This window comes from Emydura macquarii, unplaced genomic scaffold (assembly GCF_026122565.2).
Source record: "Emydura macquarii macquarii isolate MOO-44397 ecotype Brisbane River unplaced genomic scaffold, CSIRO-AGI_Emac_v2 contig_369, whole genome shotgun sequence".
Classification (NCBI taxonomy): Eukaryota; Metazoa; Chordata; order Testudines; family Chelidae; genus Emydura; species Emydura macquarii.
Genome location: NW_027130506.1, coordinates 15,031,292 through 15,055,906, shown reverse-complemented (window position 1 = coordinate 15,055,906; position 24,615 = coordinate 15,031,292). Strand labels below are relative to the sequence as shown.

Here is a 24,615-nt window from a genome sequence, read left to right as displayed (position 1 = left end):
GTTGTGTTTGATTCCTCAGCCAGGAATTTCTGACTATCTCTGTGTTACAGGCAGCCAAGGTCTAAGTTTCTACACTGACATCCCCAGACCTAGGCTGCACAGTGGGAACAGTGAAAGTTTGCCATTCTCATCTGTCCCTTAAGATCTTTGAACTGTAAATCGCACTGCAATTGTCTTAAAATACCTGCAATTATGGGAGTCTGAATTTAATTTAGTTGGCTTTTTTTGGGTTGTGGAATTAAATAGGAGAGAAATAGTTGGGGAAAATAAGAGCCTTCAGACCCTTTGCTCATTGCTGGAGCTTCATCTTGAAGGTGCCAAAATATTTGGATAAGTTGGAAATAGGACAGAATCTGTTCTTGTTAGATGTCCCATACAGTTTAATAGACTCAGAAAGTGCAGACAGTAGCATGCAGACCTTCGGGTAATCAGACCTTAGCACAAAAGGTTCTGAGGATTATTTATCACTACGTGGAATCCAAGGGTCAAATTGTCTTCTCACTGAAAGCAGTGTAACTCCACTTACCTCAAGGAAGATTGCACCAGGAAACCAAGAGGCGAATTTAATTAACCATGAGACAGTAAATCCAATTTAGAAATGAGAGGAGAGCTTCTTATGTGCATTTTCAGTGTGATCTACTGTATTTTACTGAAGTTTTTCTACTTCACATTCTCAAGATTTTGTCAGGGCCAACAGAAAAGAATGGAGTGATTAGCATAAATCAGAAACAACAAGGAAATCGAGTTTTGTTTCTTTAGAAAGGTGCCTTATAAACTAATGTCCTGGTCCATGAATGGGACTCCTACTCACTACAGAACACAAATATTACTACTAATAAAAATACCATGAGGTCTCCCAGTGTCTGCCTTGGAATGCCTGTGGCAAGTCTGGATTTAAAATGAACCATTAGGTATTGTGACCACTGAATTGAAAGCACTCTAGAGAAGGAAGGTGCTAAGCTTTTATGGGATCTGGCGATTGTCAGAAACAGAATGATGCAAACAGGCCAGACGTAGTTACTGTAGAAAGGAAGACTTAAAATGAATAAGACCATTTTGCTTGATCTTGCCATAGCAGTAGTCAGAAATATAAAAAAGAAACGAGAAGAGAAGATGGCGAAGTATGAAGAACTCAGCCGCCAAGTGGAACGCCTATGGAAAACTAGAACAAAGACTATCCCAGTGATTACTGGAGCACTTGGAGAAATCCCTAAGGTTATTAATAAGCAGCTAAAGAATACATAAGGAGCACAAGACATAATGAGCAGTGACCTTCAAAAGACAGTGCTTGTAGCCACTGTGAGTATTGAAAAGAAAGTCAAAGGAGCGCAAGTGCATCTGAGCACCTGAAATTCAGGAGTTTTGCTGTGGGTTTAACAAATCTCCTGACTACCCACACCTATGGGGAAGGTTCATGGTCAGGGTTTATTGGTGATTCATGGGAATAAATTGTAGATAGTAGCTTTTCCCTTTTTATGCATAAAGATCTTGTTTGTTGTGAAGGCTTTTTGTCTAAAAACAAAATATCCCAATTATATAATACTGAGGATTACTACTACTAATAATGTCATTATTTTCCTTGCTCATGTTGCTTCGTGCAGAAGATAACCTATCAGAAAATCTATACACACACAGTTAGTGAATTCCCTGTATGAATAGAGACTATTGATAAGAATTTTATGACACAATTATTTTGCTATAAATTGCAAAGCTCAGTATTGGATTCTGTCAGGTTTCAAACATGTATCTTGTTCTAAGGGATTCTGTGATGCATTCTCTGCAACCTTAATTTAGCTGTCTTGTTCCAAGAGGCTTTACAGAGGCGCATATGCCCACCTTTGTTGGATCTTTATCTCAGGAGTCAGAGCAGCATGAAGAGTTCTGTATACCCTGTGTGGTTCTTTACAAATGGATTGTGATGCTATGAGCTGTAATAAGTCTAATATAAAGCAATAATTATTGTTGGAAAGAAAAGGTGGCTGGGGTAATATCTTTCATCAGACCAACCTCTGGTGGTGAGAGAGACATGCTTTCGAGCTATATAGAGCTCTCCTTCAGGTCTCAGTACCTTTTTCAGATCTAAAGAAGAGCTCTTTGTAGCTCAAAAGTTTGTCTCTTTCACCAACAGAAGTTGGTCCAATAGTAGATATTACCTCACCCACCTTGTCTCTCTAATATCCTGGGGCTAACATGGCTAAAGCAACACTGCATACAATTACTGTTCTTGTTTAATATTTACATTACAGTATAGCCCCCAGACCCCCATTAGAATCAGGGCCCATTGTGCTAGGAGTATATTCTGCCAAGGGTTAGAGTTGGGTTCTAGCTAGCATGCCTGGAGACCGGCAAACCTGAGCTGGGACATGATATGTTGCGCATATTGCTTACAATGTGTTATAACATACCATTGCCCACAGGCACGCTGAGTTGTGAGGGCCAATCCCCTGAGTGCTGAGAGGAAGAGAAAGTGTGGGAAGGAACCGTGTTTGGGTGGACTTCTCTAATGGCAGCTCTTCCCAGGTGATTTTGCTTCAGAATATAGTAATGCTGTTTGTGCTGAACCCTAACTTTCAGTGTTCAGGTTTAGTGCCTTAGACTTCCTCCAACACAGCTGGTGAAAGCAAGCTTGGATTTCCACCCAGACCATCCAGCTAACCCAATAATTAACACAACATTCATCCACATGTTGAACTGATATGGGTGAGGTGAGTCTCTTGGACTTTAAGCCTTAGAATGCTGAGGACAGCTGTGTAGTCAGCTCAGTGCTCTAAATGGGGGGGAGGGTGGGGACTGGAACCAGACTGTCCCTCCCCCTTCCTCTTCCTGGTCCTTCCCTCTTGCACCGGGTGAGAATCTAATGCCCGCCTAGTCCCCATCCCTCCTGATCATAACTTAAAACGGGTGGACTTCATCAGTTGACTACCCATTACTCTGTACAATCTTTTATGTCCTCCTGATGGGAACCACTGCAACCCTGCTGGGTCTAGCTGGAAGGCGTAACCTGTAACAAGCAGCAGAGGGAGAGGGAGCAGAGGGAGGCAGACCTCAGGAGCAACGAGGTTTGAACAAGGAGTTAGGGTCAAGTGGCAGCACACTTGGAAGGACCCAGTTCCAAGCTGTTGTGCTTCTCGGTGGCCAGAAACCCTCATTCATCTCTGTCCCAGAGGGGGGATCCACAAACTGGCTGGTCCCCCCTGTATCGTACGTTACAGTCTCAGACCAGGGTACTGTTTTTAACTGGAGCATTTAATTAAAAATTTTGTCAGATTCAAGCAAAAGCTCCATTGCTGGAGAGTCTTCTAGGAGCACGAGACCCTCCTTGTGACTCCACCCTGCTCCCCCGAGCTGTATTCCTGTTCAGTACCATCCCAACCCTTAAAGGTACAGGCCATAGGAAAATAGAGCAATGGTATTCCATCCAGTTCTTTCCCAAAAAACAGTGCCCATTTATGCTACCATACATATTCTAATTTATGAGTGATGCATATACACTTGGAGCCAAACCCATTGGTTTAAATTAAAACAACGGCTACACTAAAAGTGAATTTGGCTACTTGAGATTAGCCGGGTGTTCTAAAATTTAAGATCTGTTGGACAGTGAGTTGGAAAATGGCCCTATGCTATCATTTCCTGTTAGAATTCTCCCCTTACCAATCCAAAGCCCCAAATTTCCCCAGGCTTCCCTAAGCCTCTTTCCTGAGGGTAACTGCTTACTTAACAACTTGTGATCTTTGTGGGCACTTGGACCATGGAAACGACAGTGTCTCTCCTTGCAAAGGCAAGTGAAACAAACAGCGCAGAAATAGAAATGTAGGCAAATGAACAAAGAGAGCAATAATGGAATTGATCAGCTAGATTAAAGCTAGAGCAAAACTGTAATTGCCAGCAAGGTAAATATATTCATTCCCAATAAAACACATATTTTAACTGTGCTATTACTCAAGTTGCTGATCAAGGAAAATAACATACCTCTTACGTAGTCAAAGGATACACGGTGATATACACTTAGCTGAGTCTTGCTATGTGCAACAGAGAATAATTGGTGGTTATGTCAGTTGTATTAATAGGCGATGTGACATTTCGCTGAGCTTTCCTCTCACAGGTATAATTTCTCCCAGGAATGTCTTCATTGCCTTCCAGAGGGGCTGTCACATTGCAGAGCTGCTCTGTTGTAGTTTGATTTTGACTAAACTGCGAATAGACAAATCGTTCCCCCACAATGGGGGAAACTGGTCTCCCAGCCTTTCTGCCTCTATAATTATATGCTGCTTTATGGGAGGGCTCATTTTTTTGAAAGACACAAAGACTCAGCAGCATTGTACATGAGGGAAAGACAGGCTCCTTTCGTACCATTGGTAGCAGCCACAAATCACCCCTACCCTGTCATCTGCATGGAAATAGAACGTCTCCTATATAGTTATCGTTTCAAGGCAATCATCTCCTTATTTCCCACCTCTGAGCCAGGCTTGGGGAGGCGTGCAGCTGTAGCACCTCAGTGGAGGTTCCCTGAGTCATTTTGTCTGTGGAGGCGTGGGTTCCCAGGCACCCAGGGGAGCATGCTCAGCAGCCTTTAAAGCTCTGAAATCCATCTCTCTTCAGAGGACCAGAACAAGGTCTATACACCACTAAAGCCTTATCTGAGGTTTTTCAGTGAGACTTCAGTGGTGCATTGGGTCTCTGCTGGCCTAAAGCACACTGGTGAATTTCACCTAGAGGGGACCTCTGCACTGAAGCTGGGTAGGGTAATTCCCAATTTGGATAGACATACACATAGACTTACTGTCTTTAAAGCCAGAAGGGACCATTATGATCATCTAGTCTGACCTCCTGCACATCGCAGGCCACAGAACCTTGCCCATCCACTCCTGTATTGACCCATAACCATTGGCCGAGTTACTTACTCCTGTGGGAATTCTGCCCCCAAAATAAAAAATTCTGTGCACAATGTTTTATATTTCTGCATATTTTACTTTTCAAAATAACACAATATAATCATGCCATTTTCAATTATTTTGGTAATGTATTTCAAAGTAGCTGTCAGCAAGAAGGTATTGCCTTCTAAGATGAGATGATTGGCTCTGTGGATGTGAGGAAATCGATGGACGTGATATACCTTGACATTAGAAAAGCTTTTTCTCCCACAGTATTTTTATCAGCAAATTAAAGAAGTAAGGATTGGATGAATGGACTACACAGTGGACAGAAAGCTGGCTAGATCATCAGGCTCAACGGGTTGTGATCAATGACTTGATGTCTAGCTGGCAGCCGGTATCAATCGGAATGCCCCAGGGATCGATGCCGGGACTGGTTTTGTTCAACATCTTCTTTAATGATCTGGAGGATGGGGAGGATTGCACCCTCAGCAAGTTTGCAGAAGACACTAAGTTGGTGGGAGTGGTAGATACACTGGAGGGCTGGGATAGGATACAGAGTGACTTAGACAAATTAGAGAATTGGACCAAAAGAAATCCGATGAGGTTCAACAAGGACAAATGCAGTGTCCTGCACTTAAGATGGAAGAATCCCATGCACTGCTACAGACTGGGGATCGACTGGCTAGGCAGCAGTTCTGCAGAAAAGGACATGGGGGGCACAGTGGACAAGAAGTTGGAGATGAGTCAACAGTGTGCCCTTATTGCCAAGAAGGCTAATGGCATATTGGGCTACATTAGTAAGAGAATTTCCAGAAGATCAAGGGAAGTGATTATTCCACTCTATTTAGCACTGTTGTGGTGTCATTTGGAGTATTGTATCCAGTTTTGGGTCCCCCACTACAGAAAATATGTGGACAAATTGGAGAGAGTGCAGCGGAAGGCAGCAAAAGTGATTAGGGGTTGGAGCACGTGACTTATGAGGAGAGGCTGAGGGAACTAGGCTTATTTAGTCTGAAAAGAATAAAGGGGATTTGATAGCAGCCTTTCACTCCTGAAAGGGGGTTCCAGGGAGGATGGAGCTAGGCTGTTCTCACTGGTAGTAGATGACAGAAGTCGGAGCAATGGTTTCAAGTTGCAGTGGGGGAGGTCTAGGTTGGATATTAGGAAAAAGTTTTTCATTAGGAGCGTGGTGAAGCACTGGAATGGGTTACAGAAGGAGGTGGTGGAATCTCCATCCTTAGAGGTTTTTAAGGCCCGGCTTGACAAAGCCCTGGCTGGGATGATTTAGATGGGGTTTGTCCTGCTTTGAGCAGGGGGTTGGACTAGATGACCTCCTGAAGACCTTTGCAATGCTCATCTTCTATGATTCTATGTCTTTAACAAGACAGATAACAAAAAAGATTTAGGAAATGATTTTTTGACAGATTCCTTACGAAGCATATTAACACAGAGCTGTGAGTAATAGTTTCAATTAAACTACCATACAGAAACGTATTTCCCGCACGGCTCAGAAGCAATGCAAAGGCTTGGGGTGCTGAGGGGTAATGGAGGAGCTGAGGGAGAGGGAAGTAATTGCTGGAAAAGAGCCTTGGATGAACATGGAGGGTTGTTGGGTGTGGGTGGGAGAATCCAAAATCATAGAATCAGAGGATAGAAAGGGCCCTTGAAAGGTCGTCTAATTCTATCCCCTGCATTTATGGCAAGTATTATTTATAACATCCCTGACAAGTGTTTGTCTAACTTGCTCTTAAAAATTTCCAGTGATGAAATTTCCACAGCCTCCCTAGGCAATTTATTCCAGTGCTTAACTACTCGGAAAGAAAGTTTTTTCCTAATGTCCAACCTAAATCTCTCTTGCTGCAATTTAAGGCCATCTCTTCTTGTCTTATCCTCAAAGGTTAAGGAGCACAATTTTCTCCCTCCTCCTTTTAACAACCTTTTATGTACTTGAAAACGTTTATCATGTCGCCTCTCAGTCTTCTCTTATCTGGACTAAAAAAACCCATTTTTTCAATCTTCCCTCCGAGGTCATGTTTTCTAGACCTTTAATCATTTTTGTTACTTTCCTCTGGACTTTCTCCAATTTGTCGACATCGCTCCTGAAACGTAGCACCCAGAGCTGGACACAATACTCCAGTTGAGGCCTGAGCAGCGCAGCGTAGAGCGGAAGAATTGCTTCTTGCGTACAAGATTCTTGCCAATACATACCAGAATGATGTTTGCTTTTCTTGCAACAGTGTTACACTGTTGACCTTTATTTAGCTTGTGATCCTTCATGACCCACACATCTCTTTCCACAGTACTCCTTCCTAGGCAGTCATTTCCCATTTGTATGTGTGCAACTGATTGTTCCTTCCTAAGTGGAGTACTTTGCATTTGTCTTTATTGAATTTCATCCTGTTTACTTCAGATCATTTCTCCAGTTTGTCCAGATCATTTTGAATTTTAACCCTATCCTCCACAGCACTTTCAACCCCTCCTAGCTTGGTGTCATCCACAAATTTTATAAGTGTACTCTCTATGCCATTATCTAAATCCCTGATGAGAATATTGAACAGAACCAGACCCTGGACCGATCCCTGCGGGACCCCACTCAATATGCCCTTCTAGCTTGACTGTGAACCCCTGATAACTACTCTCTGGGAACAATTTTCCAACCAATTATGCACCCACCTTATAGTAGCTCCATCTAGGTTATATTTCCCTTGTTTGTTTATGAGAAAGTCATGCGAGTATATGAAGTTTTTTTTGTGGGGAGAGGGATGGTTAGGGAGTTGGGGAGCCTCCCCTATCCAGACCCTGGCTGACCCTTAGCCTCTCCCATTCAGTCAGGCACCTCTACCCCATCCCCGTATGTCCCTGCAACCCCATCGTACCAATTTGTCCCTGTACCTCCACTCAGCGAATGCTCTCCCCATCTCCATGTGTCCATCCATCCACTCAGCCACCCCTCCTTCCACCCCATGTGTCCCTGCGCTCCCACTCAGCCACTCCCCATCCTCATATGGCCCTGGACCTCCACTTAGCCACCCCCTCTCCCTGTCCCCATGTGGCCCTGCATCCATACTCCCCTACAGCCCCTGGCTCAGTGCTGTCACCTCACTAACTCCTGTGCCCCCCGCCCCAGTCTGTCCCCACCACTAGCCCTTCGGAACCGCAGTCTGTGACCCCCCAGCAGCCACATGTGCCCCACTCTGTCTGACTCCCCCCATTCCATGCCTCCTCCCCGGCTGCCTTCTCTTCTGGCACTACCGCAGCCCCGGTGGGTGAAAGGTTTAATTGCCGTGCCTCCCTGGCAGAATCTATTTTCTGTGGGGGAGGGAAAATAATGCAGGGGCCATGAATTCTGAGTATGCACAGTGGCACAGAATTCCCACAGGAGCAAAGTTGCTGGAGTCCTCAAATCATGATTTAAAGACTTCAAGTTACAGAGAATCCACCATTTACGCTAGTTTAAATCCATGCCCCATGCTGCAGAGGAAGGCGAATCCCTCCCCCTTTCCCCCAGGGTCTCTGTCATTCTGACCCGAAGAAAATTTCTTCCCAACTTCAGTATTGTGGTTCGTTTGATCTTGCTGAAATTCGTAGGATCCAACATCCAGACACCTGGGAAAGAGTTCCCCGTAGTAACTCAGAACCTTCCTCATCTAGTGTCCCCTCACCCGCTGTTGGAGATATTTATCACTAGCAGTTGCAGATCAGTTACATGCTGTTGTAGGCAGCCTCATCGTATCATCCCCTCCATAAACGTATGAAGCTCAGTCTTGAAGCCAGTTTGGTTTTTTCCCCCCACTGCTCCCTTTGGAAGGCTGTTCCAGAATTTCACTCCTCTGATGGTTAGAAACCTTTGTCTAATTTCAAGCCTAAACTTGTTGATGGCCAGTTTATATCCATTTGTTCTTGCGTCCATATTGGTGCTTAACTTAAATAACTCCTCTCCGTCTCTGGTATTTCTCTCTCTTAAACATGGGAGACCAGAATTGTATTCAGTATGCCAGATGAAGTCTGACCAGTGCCTTGTGTAACAGTAATAACACTTCCCTTTCTTTACTGGAAATACCTCGCCTGATGCATTCTAGGATTACATTGGCCTTTTTTCATGGCCTTATTACATTGGTGGCTCATAACCATCCTGTGATCAACCAATAAATCCAGGTCTTTTCTTCCTCTGTCACTTCTAACGGATTAAGTCCCAAGCTTGTAGCAAAAATTCTTGTTCTTAGTCCCTAAGTGCATGACTTTGCACTATTACATTTCTTTCTATTTCTATTACTTCAGTTTTCAAGGTCATCCAGATGCTCTTGTATGATATTCTGGTCCTTCTCCATACTGACAATATTTCCCAACTTTGTGTCATCTGCAAATTTTATTAGCATGTTCCCACTTTTTGTGCCAAGGTCATTAATGAAAATGTTAAGTAAGACTGAGGAATTCCACTAGTAACCTCCATCCAACCTGACAATTCTGCACGCCCGCAGCACTCGCTTATTGCAGGAGTCGAATGCCCCTAGGGCTCCGAAGATCAATGCGTGTATACTTCATTGACCTGTCTTCTCAAGGCGTCGGCCAGGGGACCTCATTTCTCCTCCTTTCAAACATGGGTGTTGCGGAAGTCTGGGGTTCTGTTCTCGAAGAGGACTTTGATGTCTACCAGGATGATCTTCTTCCATTCCTTGTCGATGATGATGACATCAAGTCGCAGCTGATTGTCTGTTCCGGGAACAGCGGAGTTCAAAGCCACCTTCCCCACGGGTGGCATGAAACATAGAATCATAGAAGATTAGGATTGGAAAGAACCTCAGGAGGTCATCTAGTCCAACCCCCTGCTCAAAGCAGGACCAACCACAACTAAATCATTCCAGGCAATGCTTTGTGAAGCCGCACCTTAAAAACCTCTAAGGACGGAGTTTCCACTAGCTCCCTAGGTAACCAATTCCAGTGCTTCATCACCTTCCTAGTGAAAAAGAATTTCCTAATATCCAACCTAGACCTCCCCCACTGCAACCTGAGACCATTGCTCCTAATTCTGTCATCTACTACCACTGAAAATAGTCTAGTTCCATCCTTTCTGGAATCCCCTTTCAGGGAGTTAAAGGCTGCTATCAATTCCCCCCTCATTCTTCTCTTCTGCAGACTAAACAAGCCTAGTTCCCTCATAAGTCATGTGCTCCAGCCCCCTAATAATTTTTGTTGTCCTTCATTGGACTCTTTCCAATTTTTCCACATCCTTTCTGTAGTGGGGGACCCAAAACTGGACACAATACTCCAAATGAGGCCTCACCAATGCCGAATAGATGGAAATAATCACTTCCCTCGATCTGCTGCCAATTCTCCTACTAATGCAACCCAATATGCCGTTAGCCTTCTTGGCAATAAGGGCACACTGTTGACTCATATCCAGCTTCCTGTCCACTGTAATCCCCCAGGTCCTTTTCTGCCAAACTGCTGCCTAGCTAGTCAGTCCGCAGTCTTTAGCAGTGGATAGGATTCTTCCATCCTAAGTGCAAGACTTTGCACTTGTCCTTGTTGAACCTCATCAGATTTCTTTTGGCCCAATCCTCCAATTTGTCTAGGTCACTCTGTATCCTGTCCCTGCCCTCCAGCATATCTACCACTCCCACCAACTTAGTGTCATTTGCAAACTTGCTTAGGGCAGAATCCACCCCATCCTCCAGATCATTAATGAAGATGAACACCGACTCCTAGGGCACTCCACTTGTTACTGGCCGCCAACTAAACTTTGAGTCATTGATCACTACCCATTGAGCCCAATGATTTAGCCAGGTTTCTATGCATTGTGACAGGGTCAGACTGGATGGCTACCAGAAAGTGCTAGTAGGCCGATATATCAGCCCCAGGATCAGTAAGTCCCTTTTTCTCTGGTAGCTGAGCAGGGGTTACTGCCAGTTAATTAATATGCCTGGAGCCAATCAATGCTCTGTGCAGGATTTGTTAAAAAGCCTCCCCTCCAGAGAAAGGGTGTGGCTGGAGTTGTGGGAGTGAGGTGAGCTACCAGAGAGTGTTTGAGCAGGCAAGATGGTGTCAAGAGCTGGGAGGGTTTAGGAGAAGGAGCAGAATGCTGGCAGGAGAGGATTGCAGGTGCAAAGACTGGAGAAGGGAAAAACCCTGCCCGAAGAGGGCAAAGGACCTTTCCCAGGCCTAGAGGCCTAAGGGAAGAAATCCTGCCAGAAGGGAAAGATTGAACGGGACATTTGGTTTGGGCACTACCACGCCCGTAGGGCTTTCAGAGGTCAAGAACTTTCCCTGGAAAGTAGGCCAGGAAGGGCCTCTGTCCGAGCAGGGTATGAACATTAAGTCAAGGAGCATGGGGAAGTAACCCAGGGAAGCTAGCCACTTTCCTGAAGCCACAGCGCGAGGCTGCTGCTTGTAGGGTCCCTGAGTTGGGGCCTGGAGTCGAGGGTGGGACCGGGCCCCTCCTCAATCCTCCACTGGCTATTTATTGGAGGGGCAAGAACCCTTTTTTGAAGATGGGCACTATATTTACCTTTTTCCAATCATTCAGGACCTGCCCCAATTGCCACAAGTTTTCAAAGATAATTGGCAATGGCTCTGCAATCACATCTGCCAACTCCCTCAGCACCCTTGGACGCATTGCATCTGGCCTCATGGACTTGTGCATGTCCAGCCTTTCTAAATAGTCCTGAACCTGTTATTTCAGCACTGAGGGCTGCTCACCTCCTCCCCATTCCGTGCTATCCATTGCAGTAGTCTGGGGGCTGACCTTATCTGTGAAGACAGTGGCAAAAAAAGCATTGAGTACTTCAGCTATTTCCACATCATCTGTCACCAGGTTGCCTCCCTCATTCTGTAAGAGGCCCACACATTCCCTGACCTTCTTCTTGTTACTAACTTACCTGTAGAAACCCTTCTTGTTACCCTTCACGTCCCTTGCTAGCTGTAATGCCAGTTGTGATTTGGCCTTCCTGATTTGACTCCTACATGCTCGAGCAGTATTTTTATACTCCTTCCTAGTCATATGACCAAGCTTCCACTTCTTGTAAGCTTCCTTTTTGTGTTTAAGCTCACCAAAGACTTCTTTGTTAAGCCAGGCTGGTCATCTGCCATATTTGCTCTTCTCTCTGCACATCGGGATGGTTTGTTCCTGCACCCTCAATGGGATGACTCTGACCAGGCAATCCCGGATGGTGTTGTGATGCAGCTTCCAGGCTCTGGAGTGGGGCTTCCAGGATGTGGGGCAGGGTCTCGTTGGAGTAGCTGCACCTCCTGCATCGTTTGTCCCGATTCCCGAATCTCCATCTTCTCCAATTTAACTAATAATTTCCCATGTGGAACTGTATCAAAAGCCTTACTGAAATTCAGGTAGAGTAGATCAACTGCATTCCCTTTGTCTAAAAAATCAGTTATCTTCTCAAAGAAAGAGATCAGGTTGATCTAGCATGAACTACCTTTTGTAAAACCATGTTGTATTCTATCCCAATTACCATTTACTTCTATGTTCTTAACTATTCTCTCTTTCACAGTGTGTTCCAAGATCTTGCATAGAATGGAGGTCAAACTAACGGGCCCATAGTTTCCTAGATCACTTTTTTCCCCTTTCTTAAAAATAGGTACTCTTTTAGCATTACTCCAGTAAGAAGGTACAAGCCCCAAGCTTATGGATTCATTAAAAATTCTTGCTTTTGTGCCAGTTCCTTTAATATGCTTGGATGGAGATTATCTGGACCCCTCTGATTTGGTTCCATTAAGCTGTCTGAGTTTTACTTCTATCTCGGATGTGGTAATTTCTACTTTCATATTCTCATTTCCATCAGGCACCCTGCCACTGCCTATAAAGTCTTCATTACCCTTATTAAAAACTGAGGCAAAGTATTAGTTTAAGTTTTCGGCCATGCCTAGATTATCTTTAATCTCCTCCCTATTTTCAGTGCTTAAAAGTCCCATTTCATTCCTTGTTTTCTTTTTATTTATATGGCTATAGAACCTTTTACTATTGGTTTTAATTCCTTTTGAAAGGTCCAGTTTTGCTTGGCTTTGGCAGTTCTCATGTTTCCCCTACGCTTTCTGACCTCCAAGAGGTATCTTTTCTTGCTGATCCCTCCTATCTTCCATTCCTTGTAGGTTTTCTACTTTCTCTTAATCACCTGTTTGAGATGCATGCTTATACAGCTTGATCTGCAATCCTTCCTTATTATCCCCTCCCCCCTCCCGGTCTTGCTTGGAATGTGGGCTTCAAGTAGTTTCTGCAACTTTGATTTAAAGTAATTCCAAGCCTCCTCCACATTCAGTTCCTCGAGTTCTTTAGTCCAGTCTACTTCCCTAACTAACTCCCTTAATTTTTTGAAGTTTGCCCTTTTCAAATCAAGGACCCTCGTTGCAGACCTATTTTTGTTTATCCTTCTATTTAGTTTAAACTGAATTAGCTCATGATCATGTGAACAAGGGTTGTTCCCTACTATCAGTTCTTCTACGTGGTCCTCACTATTCACAATACCAAATCTAAAATGGCATTACCTCTTGTTGGTTTGGTGACTATTTGGTTAAGAAATCTGTCAGCTATCACATCCAGGAAAATCTGGGCCCTACCATTATTAATAGCACTTGTTCTCCAATCTATATCTGGGGAATTAAAGTCTCCCACAATCACACAATTCCCATTAGTATTTATTTAATTGAAAACATACTAGTTTTGATTGAGCCTGCGTGTTCAAAATAGCAGTGTGGCCGTGGTGGCACAGGTGGTGACTTGGGCTAGCCCACAGAGTTTGGGAGCTAGACACATTGATAAAAACCTAGCCCAATTAAAACATAACTGGCCAGATGGATGGTGCATGCAGGGGAATACCCAAATTACATCAAGGACCAGACCAATGGTATTAAGTCCAAACTCACTTTTTAATGTGGTCTAATATTCATAGAAAATTGAGGTTGAGCATTAGTTTGGATAAAGTATCCTTCTAGTTTATGATCCTATTCACTTCCTTTGCATCTGGCTACGTGCTGTACTTATCTCAGCACTCCTTGATTGTAAATTGGCAGATCGATTGTGGAGACAGGTATACAATGTGACATGTAATTTAAAGCTTTCACTGCTATGCTGGGCTATGCAATTTGTTTGATCCATTTGGAACCAGACCTATTGCATCCCCTTTCACTGTACTTCATTATTGCTGAAAATGAAAATTGCATTGCTGTAATTTTACATTGTAGAAGGAAGAGCCAATCTGGGAGCCATTGTTAAGCGCTAATCCAGTCTTTCTGCATTAATATTGTGTTAGTGGTTTGTTTGTTTTTTTATAGGCACCTTCTATACTTGCTTCCTTTCTGCCAGATGGTGAAATGAACATTGCTGTTTGTACTACAATGCTTGATTTATTTTGTGAGGTGGCTGCTGCAGGTTATGCCTGAAAACCCCAGGTGTTCAGAAGCAATCAGCCTGGGAAATGGCTGGCTGAATATGATGTTATGCAATATTGGAGATGCAGGGAACAGGAAACAATGAGGGAAAGAGTATAAGACACTTATTTGAATGACTAGCATAACCTGTTTATGTCTGGTATGAGACAGCTGGCTGCATTAATGCCTTCTGACATAGAAGGGCCTGCTAATCACTTTTTCAGTTCCGTCCTTCATTTTGGGACATTTAACTGGATTTATTTTTATTAAGAGAACAACAAACAAAGCTCCCAATTCTGCTCTCAGCCCCCAATTAATAGAGTAGGGCTACGGCTACACTGACGGCGGCAAAGTTGCTGCCGTCAGATCGATTTCTCTGGATTGACTGAGTGGTCAGTGCAGACCCGCTCAGTCGATCCAGAAATTGACGTACTAAGACCACCTTCAAAAGTGGCGTAGCGCTGCGTCAACGGGGATGCAGTTCCTGTTGGCACAGTGCAGTGAAGACGGCACGCAGAAGAAGAGCAGAGAAGTTGACGGGAGTTACGCAAGTTTTTTGCATAGCTTGCGTAACTCCTGTCAACTGCCGCTGAATCTCAGAGGTAAGTGTAGACAGGTTCTAGGTGAAAAAACTGAAAAGTGTGGTGAAAATTTGGTCTTTTTTTCATGTCTCCCCCCATTAAAATAAAAAATGTAGACAAGTGTTACTGAAAAATCTAATTGTGGCACATTTCCACCGGCTGCTTCCATTAAAGTCTATGATAACCATAAGTATCCCTCCCTGGACAGAATCTGACTCAAACAAAGGAGATTATTACATCAGCAAACACCTGAGGAGTTTATATGGTCCCTATTGCCATAGCATTTGACCACCTCACAGATATTAATGGTTTTATGCATCCAATACTGTAGAGTTATTTCCCTCATTTTACAGATGGGAAACTGAAGCACTAAGTGTTTAAGTGACTTGCCGGAGGTCACACAGGAAGTCCGTGGTAGGGCTGAGACAAGAACCCAGATGTAATCCAATCTTTCAGCTCTCCTTTCTCCACACCCACCTGCCCTTTGGATCACATACCAAATTTCCATTGTGCATCAATGTGCTCAGAGACCTAGTAGAGCTGGGTTCCATAATGTATATAAGGGGCACCTCTCACACACGTACACTCCAGTTCCTGTGTCCGACTCCCCTGCCACAGGGGAGCTTCCTGCAGAGAGCCCTCTGGATCTGTAGAGGGAGGAACCTGATCTGCTTTTTGGGAACGATGCCAGCCATAAGTGGAAACACTTTATGTGTCTCATGAGTATCCAGATGTTTTCACAGATCTTCAGATAAGGAAATCTAGAGGTCTTATTGGATGTCATTGAATGATACTAGTTTGTGGTGTCTGTTACTTCCCAGAAGCAAAACTCTTTCATTAACAGGAGCGAAGACATTAAAAAGAGGAAATTGCTTTTCTGGGACATAGACTTTAAGTCTCAAAGTTCCTTCCAGTTCTAGAATTATTACCAGTTTACTGCTGTCTCCCTTCTTATTAAGTATAGGGAATAGCTCTGGAACTGGTAATATCTCTAATACTGGAGTGAACTTATGTACAAGCAAAGGAAAAGGTGAATTCAGCTTTCCTGATACCTAGAACTGACTGCGTAGGGAAAAAAAATCCAGATATGGACTTGTGTGCTTTATTTTTATAGCTCCATAATTGGATGAACATGTCTGTCTCTGTGTCTGTGCTTGTGTTTGTGTGAGCAACACAGATGTGCAACATTCTTTAGCCCTACTCACCCACCTGCATGTTTGCCAAAATCCAGACCAAGCATTTAAAGGCAGCAGTGAGGGAAACACAGTGGGGGCAGTTTAGACAGCCTTGTGACAGTTACACACTTCTGGCAAGGTAAAGCATATGAGTCCATTGTTCAACAAAATGTATTATTTTAACAGGCAGTCTAGCTAGAGGGCTCTTTTGGTTTATGAAGCTGGTGAGGTATTGGGTACCAAGAAGATAAGAGTATATTTTACTCTTCTTTAGTACCTTTCATCTCAGAGGATCTGAAAAGTTATTTACAAATTTTAGAGATGCAACAGGGATGAAATGCAGCCCCTCCAGGGTGAGAGAGCAGACAGCTGGCACACAACTTTCTGCAAAATAGTGGGAAGAGGGGAAATTCTGGCTAAGAACATACTGTATCAATAAAATGTGTTTGTTTAAAAGATCGTAGTCATTCAGAGATCAACTTTCTATTTAATTGTGAGGGTCACTGGAGCTCTATAGTTTTTCTAATCAGAATCTTTGATATTAAGAACTTACATTCATAGATAAAGCATTTGGCATATTTAGTATTTTTTTTCCCCTGAATCTATGAACTCTTCAGTAATTGGCAACAGAAAACCAATGGTAGAAACAGGGTGGGGCAGAGTTCTCAGAAGTGAGCCCATCTTGCAGGGTTGATTATGATCAAGTCTGGTTTTAGGATGTGATTGGCTTTTCCATAACAGACTTAGCTATAGCCATCGCTGCCCCATCAGTTCCCAGTAGAGGACACTGAGCAAATTCCCAACTCTGCAGCTGGTCCTGTGGTGGAGAAAAGGCCATGATGCATAGTACATAACATTGTCTCCCTCTTATGTGCACCAAGGGAAGGTATAGGTATGGGTATGGCAAGGTGGGTGCCTCTCCAATGATTGTTAACCTTTTCCACCACCACTGTGTAGATACACTGGTTGAACATGATAATGAACAAGGCTTTCCTGTCTTCGCATTATGGGCCTGAGCTTTAATGCAGGTGAATTGCAGCTGCTTACTTCAACCAGAGCACTGGTTTCCTAGTCCTCCAGCTCTGTTGTGTCTCTGCTCCGTTTTCCAGAGTAGATCTCAGTTTGGCAGTGCAGCATTAGCACAATTTAGAATCTTATGGACCCAGTTGTGTGCACAAACCCTGGGCAGAATCTGGCCTGCGAATTCTAACTGTTCTGGGTAGTTAATGTTTGCCCTTCTTTGCAGGTCCATGTGTGTTCCAAAGAGAGAGATCCTGGTCTATGTGAGAAGCCATCTCCGCTGCTGGTTTGTAATATCTGATTTTTCTCTTGACTGCACAGGGCAAGAAGGGTGAAGCAGGTCTCCCAGGACTCGATGGCTTGCCTGGACCTCAAGTGAGTGAAGTTTGCGCTTTCTTTGTGTAACCCTTCTGCCAGTTGGACTTGAAATATCTAGGAGTTCCTTTTCAACAATACAACAGAAAACTGGCTCAAGTCCCCAGCCAGTAACCTGGGACAACTACACACCACCACTTGGGCGCCTCTGGAGGCAATACTTCCCCTCTTGCAAATACGGAGACTGAGTGTAGGAAAGGGGTTAGTAACCCGGCATTAACTTGGGAAAATGCCATAAGCAGGAGTCACAAGCATAAAACCATGAGCAAAACACCCATCCCACAGTATGTTGGGCAGTTTCCATTTGCCTCAGGTTCTTAAGTCCAGCAACCAGAAGTTCATGTAATGTGTCCCCTTCCCTTCACTGCACCCACTCACAGGTGTTGTCCTTGGTCAGTGCAGAGCCAGAGTTCAGAGGTGCAGCTGCAGAGTTCACCTCCCACCTGGTTGGAGGAGGGGGGAAAGAAAGCACCTTGCTTCTTCTGCTATCGGGCCACTCCACAGGCCACCCTGCGGGCCGCTTGCCGCTTTGCTGGCCACCCTGGTAGATGTCACCGATGCACATTGTCATCTCCTGCTGCCGCCTGCTTCTCTGCTGTGACCTCCGTGGGTCGGTCTCCTGTGGTTCCTCCCAGCTCTTAGTGGTTTTCAGCTCTTACAGGGGGGGACTTCATTGCTGAAGCAGGCTGGGCAGAAATGCTGTCCCCAGCAAGGGATCAAAGTGTCCTAATTGAGCCTTCATTAGCTCTATCTTTGAACAGTGGGGTAGGGCAGGTCAAACCATGCCTAGGACACTTCAGCAGAGCCCACGCACTCTCCCAGCAGGGACTCCAGTCCCAACCCCCTCTGCCTTTCACAGGGGTCTGGCGTCCAAGCCCTCTGCTTAGCGAGTTCAGTTCAGTTGAGAGTAAGCCTCCCCCCTCCCCAATCTGGACAGGCTGAGCACAGTTCTGCTGCCCGTTACTCAGACAACGAGGATAACAACATTTCATTACCCCTGCGTTCAGGTGAAGTGAATTTGTAACCCAACATTTGCCCAGATTGATCACTTTGGCAGCGCAGCTTTGTCTGCTGGGTACCTAGGCAGAGGGGGTATGTTCGTTTAAACGCAGTCTGGTCCTGAAGTCATTTCCCCTTCCTGACTAGCTCGGCAGGGGAGAGCTCATTCAGACCCTGCTTACATCCCTTACAAACACAAGGGCAATAAAACCAGCCGTGCTCACGTTTTGGCGAAAGGGGACACAACTCTCAGAATAACGTGTTTTCTAAGAAGTCCTCAGGCAGACAGCAATGAGAGGGGCTGCTTCGCCTCTCCTTTGCACCACTTTTACAGTAGTGTGACTCCATGAGCATGAATGGAGTTACTCCTGATTTACACCAGTCTGAGTGAGGCGAGCCAGGCCCAGCGTCTCGCATTCAGTTTAATCACCCTTCACAGTCTCTCACGAGCTACCTGAACTGCATATCTGTCTGCACAGCCTCTGTGCATCACTATTCCTAGGGCGAAAGGCTCACCTCTCAGTTTACAGTATTTAGGGCAGCATCTCCGCTAATTACTGACTGTGTGAATTTCTAATTGCAGAAAGACACCCTCCCAGAGCAGCAGTCTCAGGGGACGGGGCTGTTGAAATCTTGCTTTGTTATTGTTCAGCAGGCACATCCCCTTATGGCCTGTATAGTTCGTTTTTCCTTTAGGGGAGGATGGGGAAGAGGATGCTGAATAAAGAAGATAGAGACAGAACTTTTTTTACCAGGATATGTTTGCAGCTAAGGGTTCCCCAAAGTGCTAGCTAAGGGAGATTCCCACGCTTGGGTCTGTGCGCTAATAGGCCAGTGTTCTAAGGCTCCTGGGCCATAGTCTGACCTCTGCAACTCCATGAGGGTTCAGTGGGGTTGCACAAGCGATCAGTTAAGACAGAATTCAGCCCGTTGACTCTAGCATGGAATATCATACACCTTGCAGTGGAACCATATTGACACTTGGTGCCTCCAATGCTCATTTCCTTTCCAGCTGCTTTTTTAAGCAATGCTAGATGAACTAAGGCAGGGATTCACAACTATTTCCACATAGTGACCCCATCTTTCAACAGAAACATGCTATGAGGACTTGTCACAGAGTGAGTGGCTCCTTTAAGGGGAGATGGGGCCAACTCCACCTATGCCCTAATTAATTAGCTGCTTCCCAGCTTGAGGGCTAAGGAGGTCACCTTAAAGGACATCAAGGCCTTATAAAAGTACTGAGAGAGATCAATGTGGAGGAGCTGGTGGGCTGCCTCTTTGGAAGGACCTGAACTAGGGTGTACAGGACAACAGTACTCCAGGGAAACCATCCATGGTGCCAAGTGCTTGAAACAGAGAAGAATGGGACAGAAGAAGAGGTCCAGGACTAGCTAAAGTCACCCAAGCTGTGTATGGGCTTTTTTGATGGATTTCATTTCAGGACTTTAAGGATTGTTTTGAATTATTTATGTTATTAAACCAGCCCTGGCAGAGGTATTAGCAACAAGAAAGCTTGTGTCGACTTTGTTAAAGATTCCTGAAGAGGAGGGAAACTGAGGCACGATACCACAGTGCCCCCACTGACCATGAGGGAGCTCTCAGGATGTGGCTGTCTATTATAGAATCCCTTCTCCCCGTAAAGAAAGGGAGGATTGTCACAAGCCATCTCGACCCATTTGTGACCACACACCCCGATTGAGAACCCTGTTAACCCCTTTTTAATAATACGTCATCAGTTTTAAGATTGGGGATTTTAACTCCACAATCAGTTAGACTTTGGATAGAGAGGGAAGAACCTAGATTGTACAGTGATTGGTAATTTACACAGTGAATATGACATGGTTAGCTGTCGGTTGTTTTTACTTTGGTGATATTTATTTTTATTTCCCCCTGGCAAGTAATGCTCTTGTTACTAGGAAACATCAGCTAGAAATGGATTCTATAGCAGATGTACTGTATTAAGGCCTTAAGATGACTGCGAAAGCCATCAGAGAGAAAACCTGATGGCTTGCTCTGTCGGTTCAGGTGAAGCCCATTACATCCAATTTAGAATGCTGCCATTTAGGTTCTGTTTTTTGCAACATCTCTGCTTTTCAGGACTCATTTCATTCTTCAGCATCTGGTTTACCAGTTGTTCAGCAGCTGCCTGGAATGGGAATGCATTAATGTATTTTCAAACACATTGTAAAGGTTCCATTGTTTTCATTCAAAAATACATTTCCAGATCTCTCTCCCTCTCTGAATTAATCAATAATTAATCATTACACAGTGAACATAATTCTACCTTAACTGAAGCGCTGCAGAGTTTTTGGTATATTTTTATGGCACTATTTCAATATTAATGATGAAAAAGGATGCTGATTTAGCATTAAGCAGCTTTTCCCTTGGCACTAGCAAAACAAAACTTGCAAATGTTATGTTAATCAGAAATAGATAAAACTCCAGTACCATCAAGGGTTTTTTAAATTAACTGACCCTTTGCTATTCCTCCATGTATATTAACTTTGAGAATAAAGAAAATTATGCATGTTCTTGCAGCACCACTTCGAGCTGTGGATGTGACTGCAGATTTCCAGATACATTTGATAAAAGGAGCTTCATTTTTGGTTGTAATAAAAGACCTTCCACCTTACAGCATTTTTTAATGTCAGGTTTTCAAGGGTTTTTTTTTTTTTTTTTTAGCATTACTACTTTATTATCTTTTAAGTAAACCAGTACATGGATTCAACGAACACTCAAAAGCAAAAGAGAATGTCTCAGATGAGATCCTTAAAGAAAATCCACAGTTTCTGCCTGTTTCTGATCTCAATTCAATTCCATTGGATTTGGGGGAGAGCACAGGACAGCTGTAATGATGGGACCACATTTTTGTATGTTCTTTGGGGCATGAGTGGGTTGGATAGCAAGTTAAAGAAGCATGGGTTGGATGAATGGACTATAAGACGGATAGAGAGCTGGCTAGATCATCAGACTCAACAAGTAGTAATCAACGTCTCAATGTCTAGTTAGCAGCCGGTAACAGGCGGAGTGCCCCAGGGGTCAGTGCTGAGGCTGATTTTCTCCACCATCTTCATTAATGATTTGGAGGATGGGGTGGATTTCACCCTCAGCAAGTTTGCAGATGACACTAAGCCAGGGGGAGTGGTAGATATGCTAGAGGGCAGGGATTAGATACAGAGTGATTTAGAGAAGTTAGAGGATTGGGCCAATAGAAATCCAATGAGGTTCAACAAGGACAAGTGCAGATCCTGCACTTAGGATGGAAGTATCCCATGCACTGCTACAGACTGGGGACCGACTGGCTAGGCAGCAGTTCTGCAGAAAAGGACCTGGAGGTCACAGTGGACAAGAAGCTGGTTATGAATCAACAGCGTGCCCTTATTGCCAAGAATGCTAACGGCATATTGGGCTGCATTAGAAGATAAATTGCCAGCAGATTGAGAGAAGTAATTATTCTTCTCTATTCTGCACCTGTGTGGTCCCATGTGCAGTATTGAGTCCAGTTTTGGGCCCCCTACTACAGAAAGGATGTGGGCAAATTGGAAAGTGTCCAATGGAGGGCAAAAAAAATGATTACGGGGCTGGAGCACATGACTTATGAGGAGAGGCTGAGGGAACTAGGCTTGTTTAGTCTGCAGAAGAGAAGAATGAAGAGAGATTTGATAGCAGCCTTTAACTCCTTGAAAGGGGGTTCCAGGGAGAATGGAGCTAGGCTGTTCTCAGTGGTGGCAGATGACAGAACAAGGAGCAACGGTCTCAAGTTGCAGGGGAGAGGTCTAGGTTGGATATTAGGAAAAACTTTTTCACTAGGAGGGTGGTGAAGCACTGGAATGGGTTACCTAGGGAGGTGGTGGAATCACCATCCTTAGAGGTTTTTAAGGCCTGGCTTGACAAAGCCCTGGGTGGGATGATTTAGTTGGGGTTGGTCCTGCTTTGAGCAGGGGTTTGGACTAGATGACCTCCTGAGGTTCCCTTCCAACCCTCATCTTCTATGATTCTATGACACGAGTGTGTGTCTTTATCTGGGGCCACTGAATAGGACTGATTTGGGTCTGGGAGGGGAGGTGGGCACTAAGTCTGAGTTAAATTCACATGGGGCAGCTGAATATCTAGCAGCCATTCTTGTCCTCCTTGCTTATCTCTGATGGCTGTCCATGAGGATAGGAAAGATTCTGTGACACATTTGAAAAGACTACGGGATGACACCAGTGCCTGCGATAACATCCCCTCCCTCCACAAAATCCATTCCACTTCTCAGCTGGTGTAAAGAGCTGGTCGAAAACCAGGGTAGAACTTTTGTGACAACAATGCCCCTCTTTTTTCATCAACATTTCAACCAAAGAAATGGTTAAAACTGAGAATGTGGAATTTTTTCTGCCAAAGCTGGTTGTGTGTGAGCTGCTGTTGAGTACACGTCTACTGCATCGGCCTTGTCTATTTAAGCAAAATTAAAATTTGTATCTCAGCAACCACAAGCAATGGTGTAAAAGCTACTATAGGCTAGCACAGACTAGCAGTAGGGGAAGAGCTAATGTAGAAGGAGTGAGGCAGTTTTGCTCCCTGTTCTGAGTAGATTTTTTTGGCACAGTGATGAAAACACCTGAATCCATCTACACTAGTATCTTAACACTGATGTATGTGGCACCGGTACTGACAGCTGCTGGAATGTAGGTACTAATTTGACTAGTGTAGACTCCCACAGAAGTCCAGAGCACTTCCAGTTTCAAGCTTATTACCGTTTTCAAGAGACCTTGAATATAAACCCTGGAATGTGTGAAGTTCTATTTACAAGGTTAAGACTTTAGTAAGAGGTTGTGTAAACATAAAAGTCAGAGGTGGGACGGACCTGCAAAGCACAGATCTCAATCCAAACTCTCCCAACAGTGCTTGAAATGGGGGGTATTGGCGCAGGCCCATCTTTAATAAAAATTGTGTCTTTAAACAGGGAAAGAAAAAAAAAATCTGGAGCCTGTTAGCTCACTAATAGCATTGAAACAAAAATCCCTGATGAATGTTTTATGTTGTTTTCATTTGTTGCACTGACTGAATAAAACCATTAATAACTAAAAAAAAAAGGAAAAAAATAAGCTTGTTCATCAATAAACATAGGAAATCCCAAGCTGTCCCTTATGCTAAAATACAAAATTGAGCAAATACTGCGTTGTGCTAAAAAGATCTCCTCAGTGAGAATTTGCAATGTACAAAGCCTCTGCATTCTTATGTCCTCGGGAGACCATCAGTAACTTTTGTTCAGAACACTTTTCTAAAATCATGTTGGTGCTCCAGTTATCAGGCCACTTGGCTTAATAACTAGAGACCTGGTCCATTATGAGTGATGAAGCAAGCACTTAAAATGATTAAAAAGCCATGCAAGTTAGATATAAAGGACTATTTTCCCTTAGGGCCTTGGTTTTTAGTGTCACTGGCAGAGCCTTCTTCTATATCCTTTCACTATTTTGTCGGTTTACCAAACAGGATTTGAGTGGCGAATACAATTTAGTGTCTAGAAAAGTCTAGAACTGGAAATGTTCACGTAAGGAGGTGTAGGCAGCAGGCAAGGCAAGGAGTGAAATATAGGTGTAAAGAACCCAAATGGGTGATGGTTCAGATGTCATCTGATTGTAGCAAGCATAGTAGGAAAGGTGAGTTTTGAGGTACATTTTGGAGTGGAATGAGGCAAGCAGACAGTTCCCCAAAGTCTTGGTGTGGCAACAGCGAAGGTCTGACCAAGCAGAGGAGGGAATGGGAGACTGAGGCCAGGTCTGCACTACAGAGCTATAGCGGTATAACTAATTCACTCAGGGGTGTGATCAACTATGCCGATGGTAGAAGCTCTGCCATCAGTGTCGGTAGCGTCTTCATTAAGTGCTGCGGCTGTAGTGCTGTATGTGAAGACATGCCATGAGATGAGGCTGCCAGATGGAACTAGTGCAGATATAACAAGAGACGAAATTACAGTGGTTAAGTGGCTGCGAATGGCTCTGCAGATGAGTAAAGACAAACATAGAAGTTGGAGCTGAAAAAGACATATTAGCATGAGTGTCATGTGTTTTATTAGCATTATATCAGCAGTCAGACCATTTTGTGTGACCTAAATGCTTGTCTCACTCATAAACTGATGAGTTGCCTAAAAAACATGCATTGCAATCTTTGTTATATAGACAGAGTGTTATATGGATAAAAGGAATAGAGAACCTACCTTATGAGATGAGACTT

At 44.2% G+C, this 24,615-nt stretch overlaps 1 protein-coding gene across 1 annotated transcript in view; it reads left to right on the top strand.

Moving 5' to 3' along the window:
- COL22A1 (collagen type XXII alpha 1 chain) overlaps positions 1-24,615 on the top strand; it is a 266,483-nt gene that overhangs the window by 165,147 nt on the left and 76,721 nt on the right. Inside the window, exon 24 of the mRNA XM_067531757.1 lies at positions 17,347-17,400. Within this exon, the coding sequence (XP_067387858.1) occupies positions 17,347-17,400 (54 nt within the window). The remainder of the gene's footprint in view (positions 1-17,346; positions 17,401-24,615) is intronic.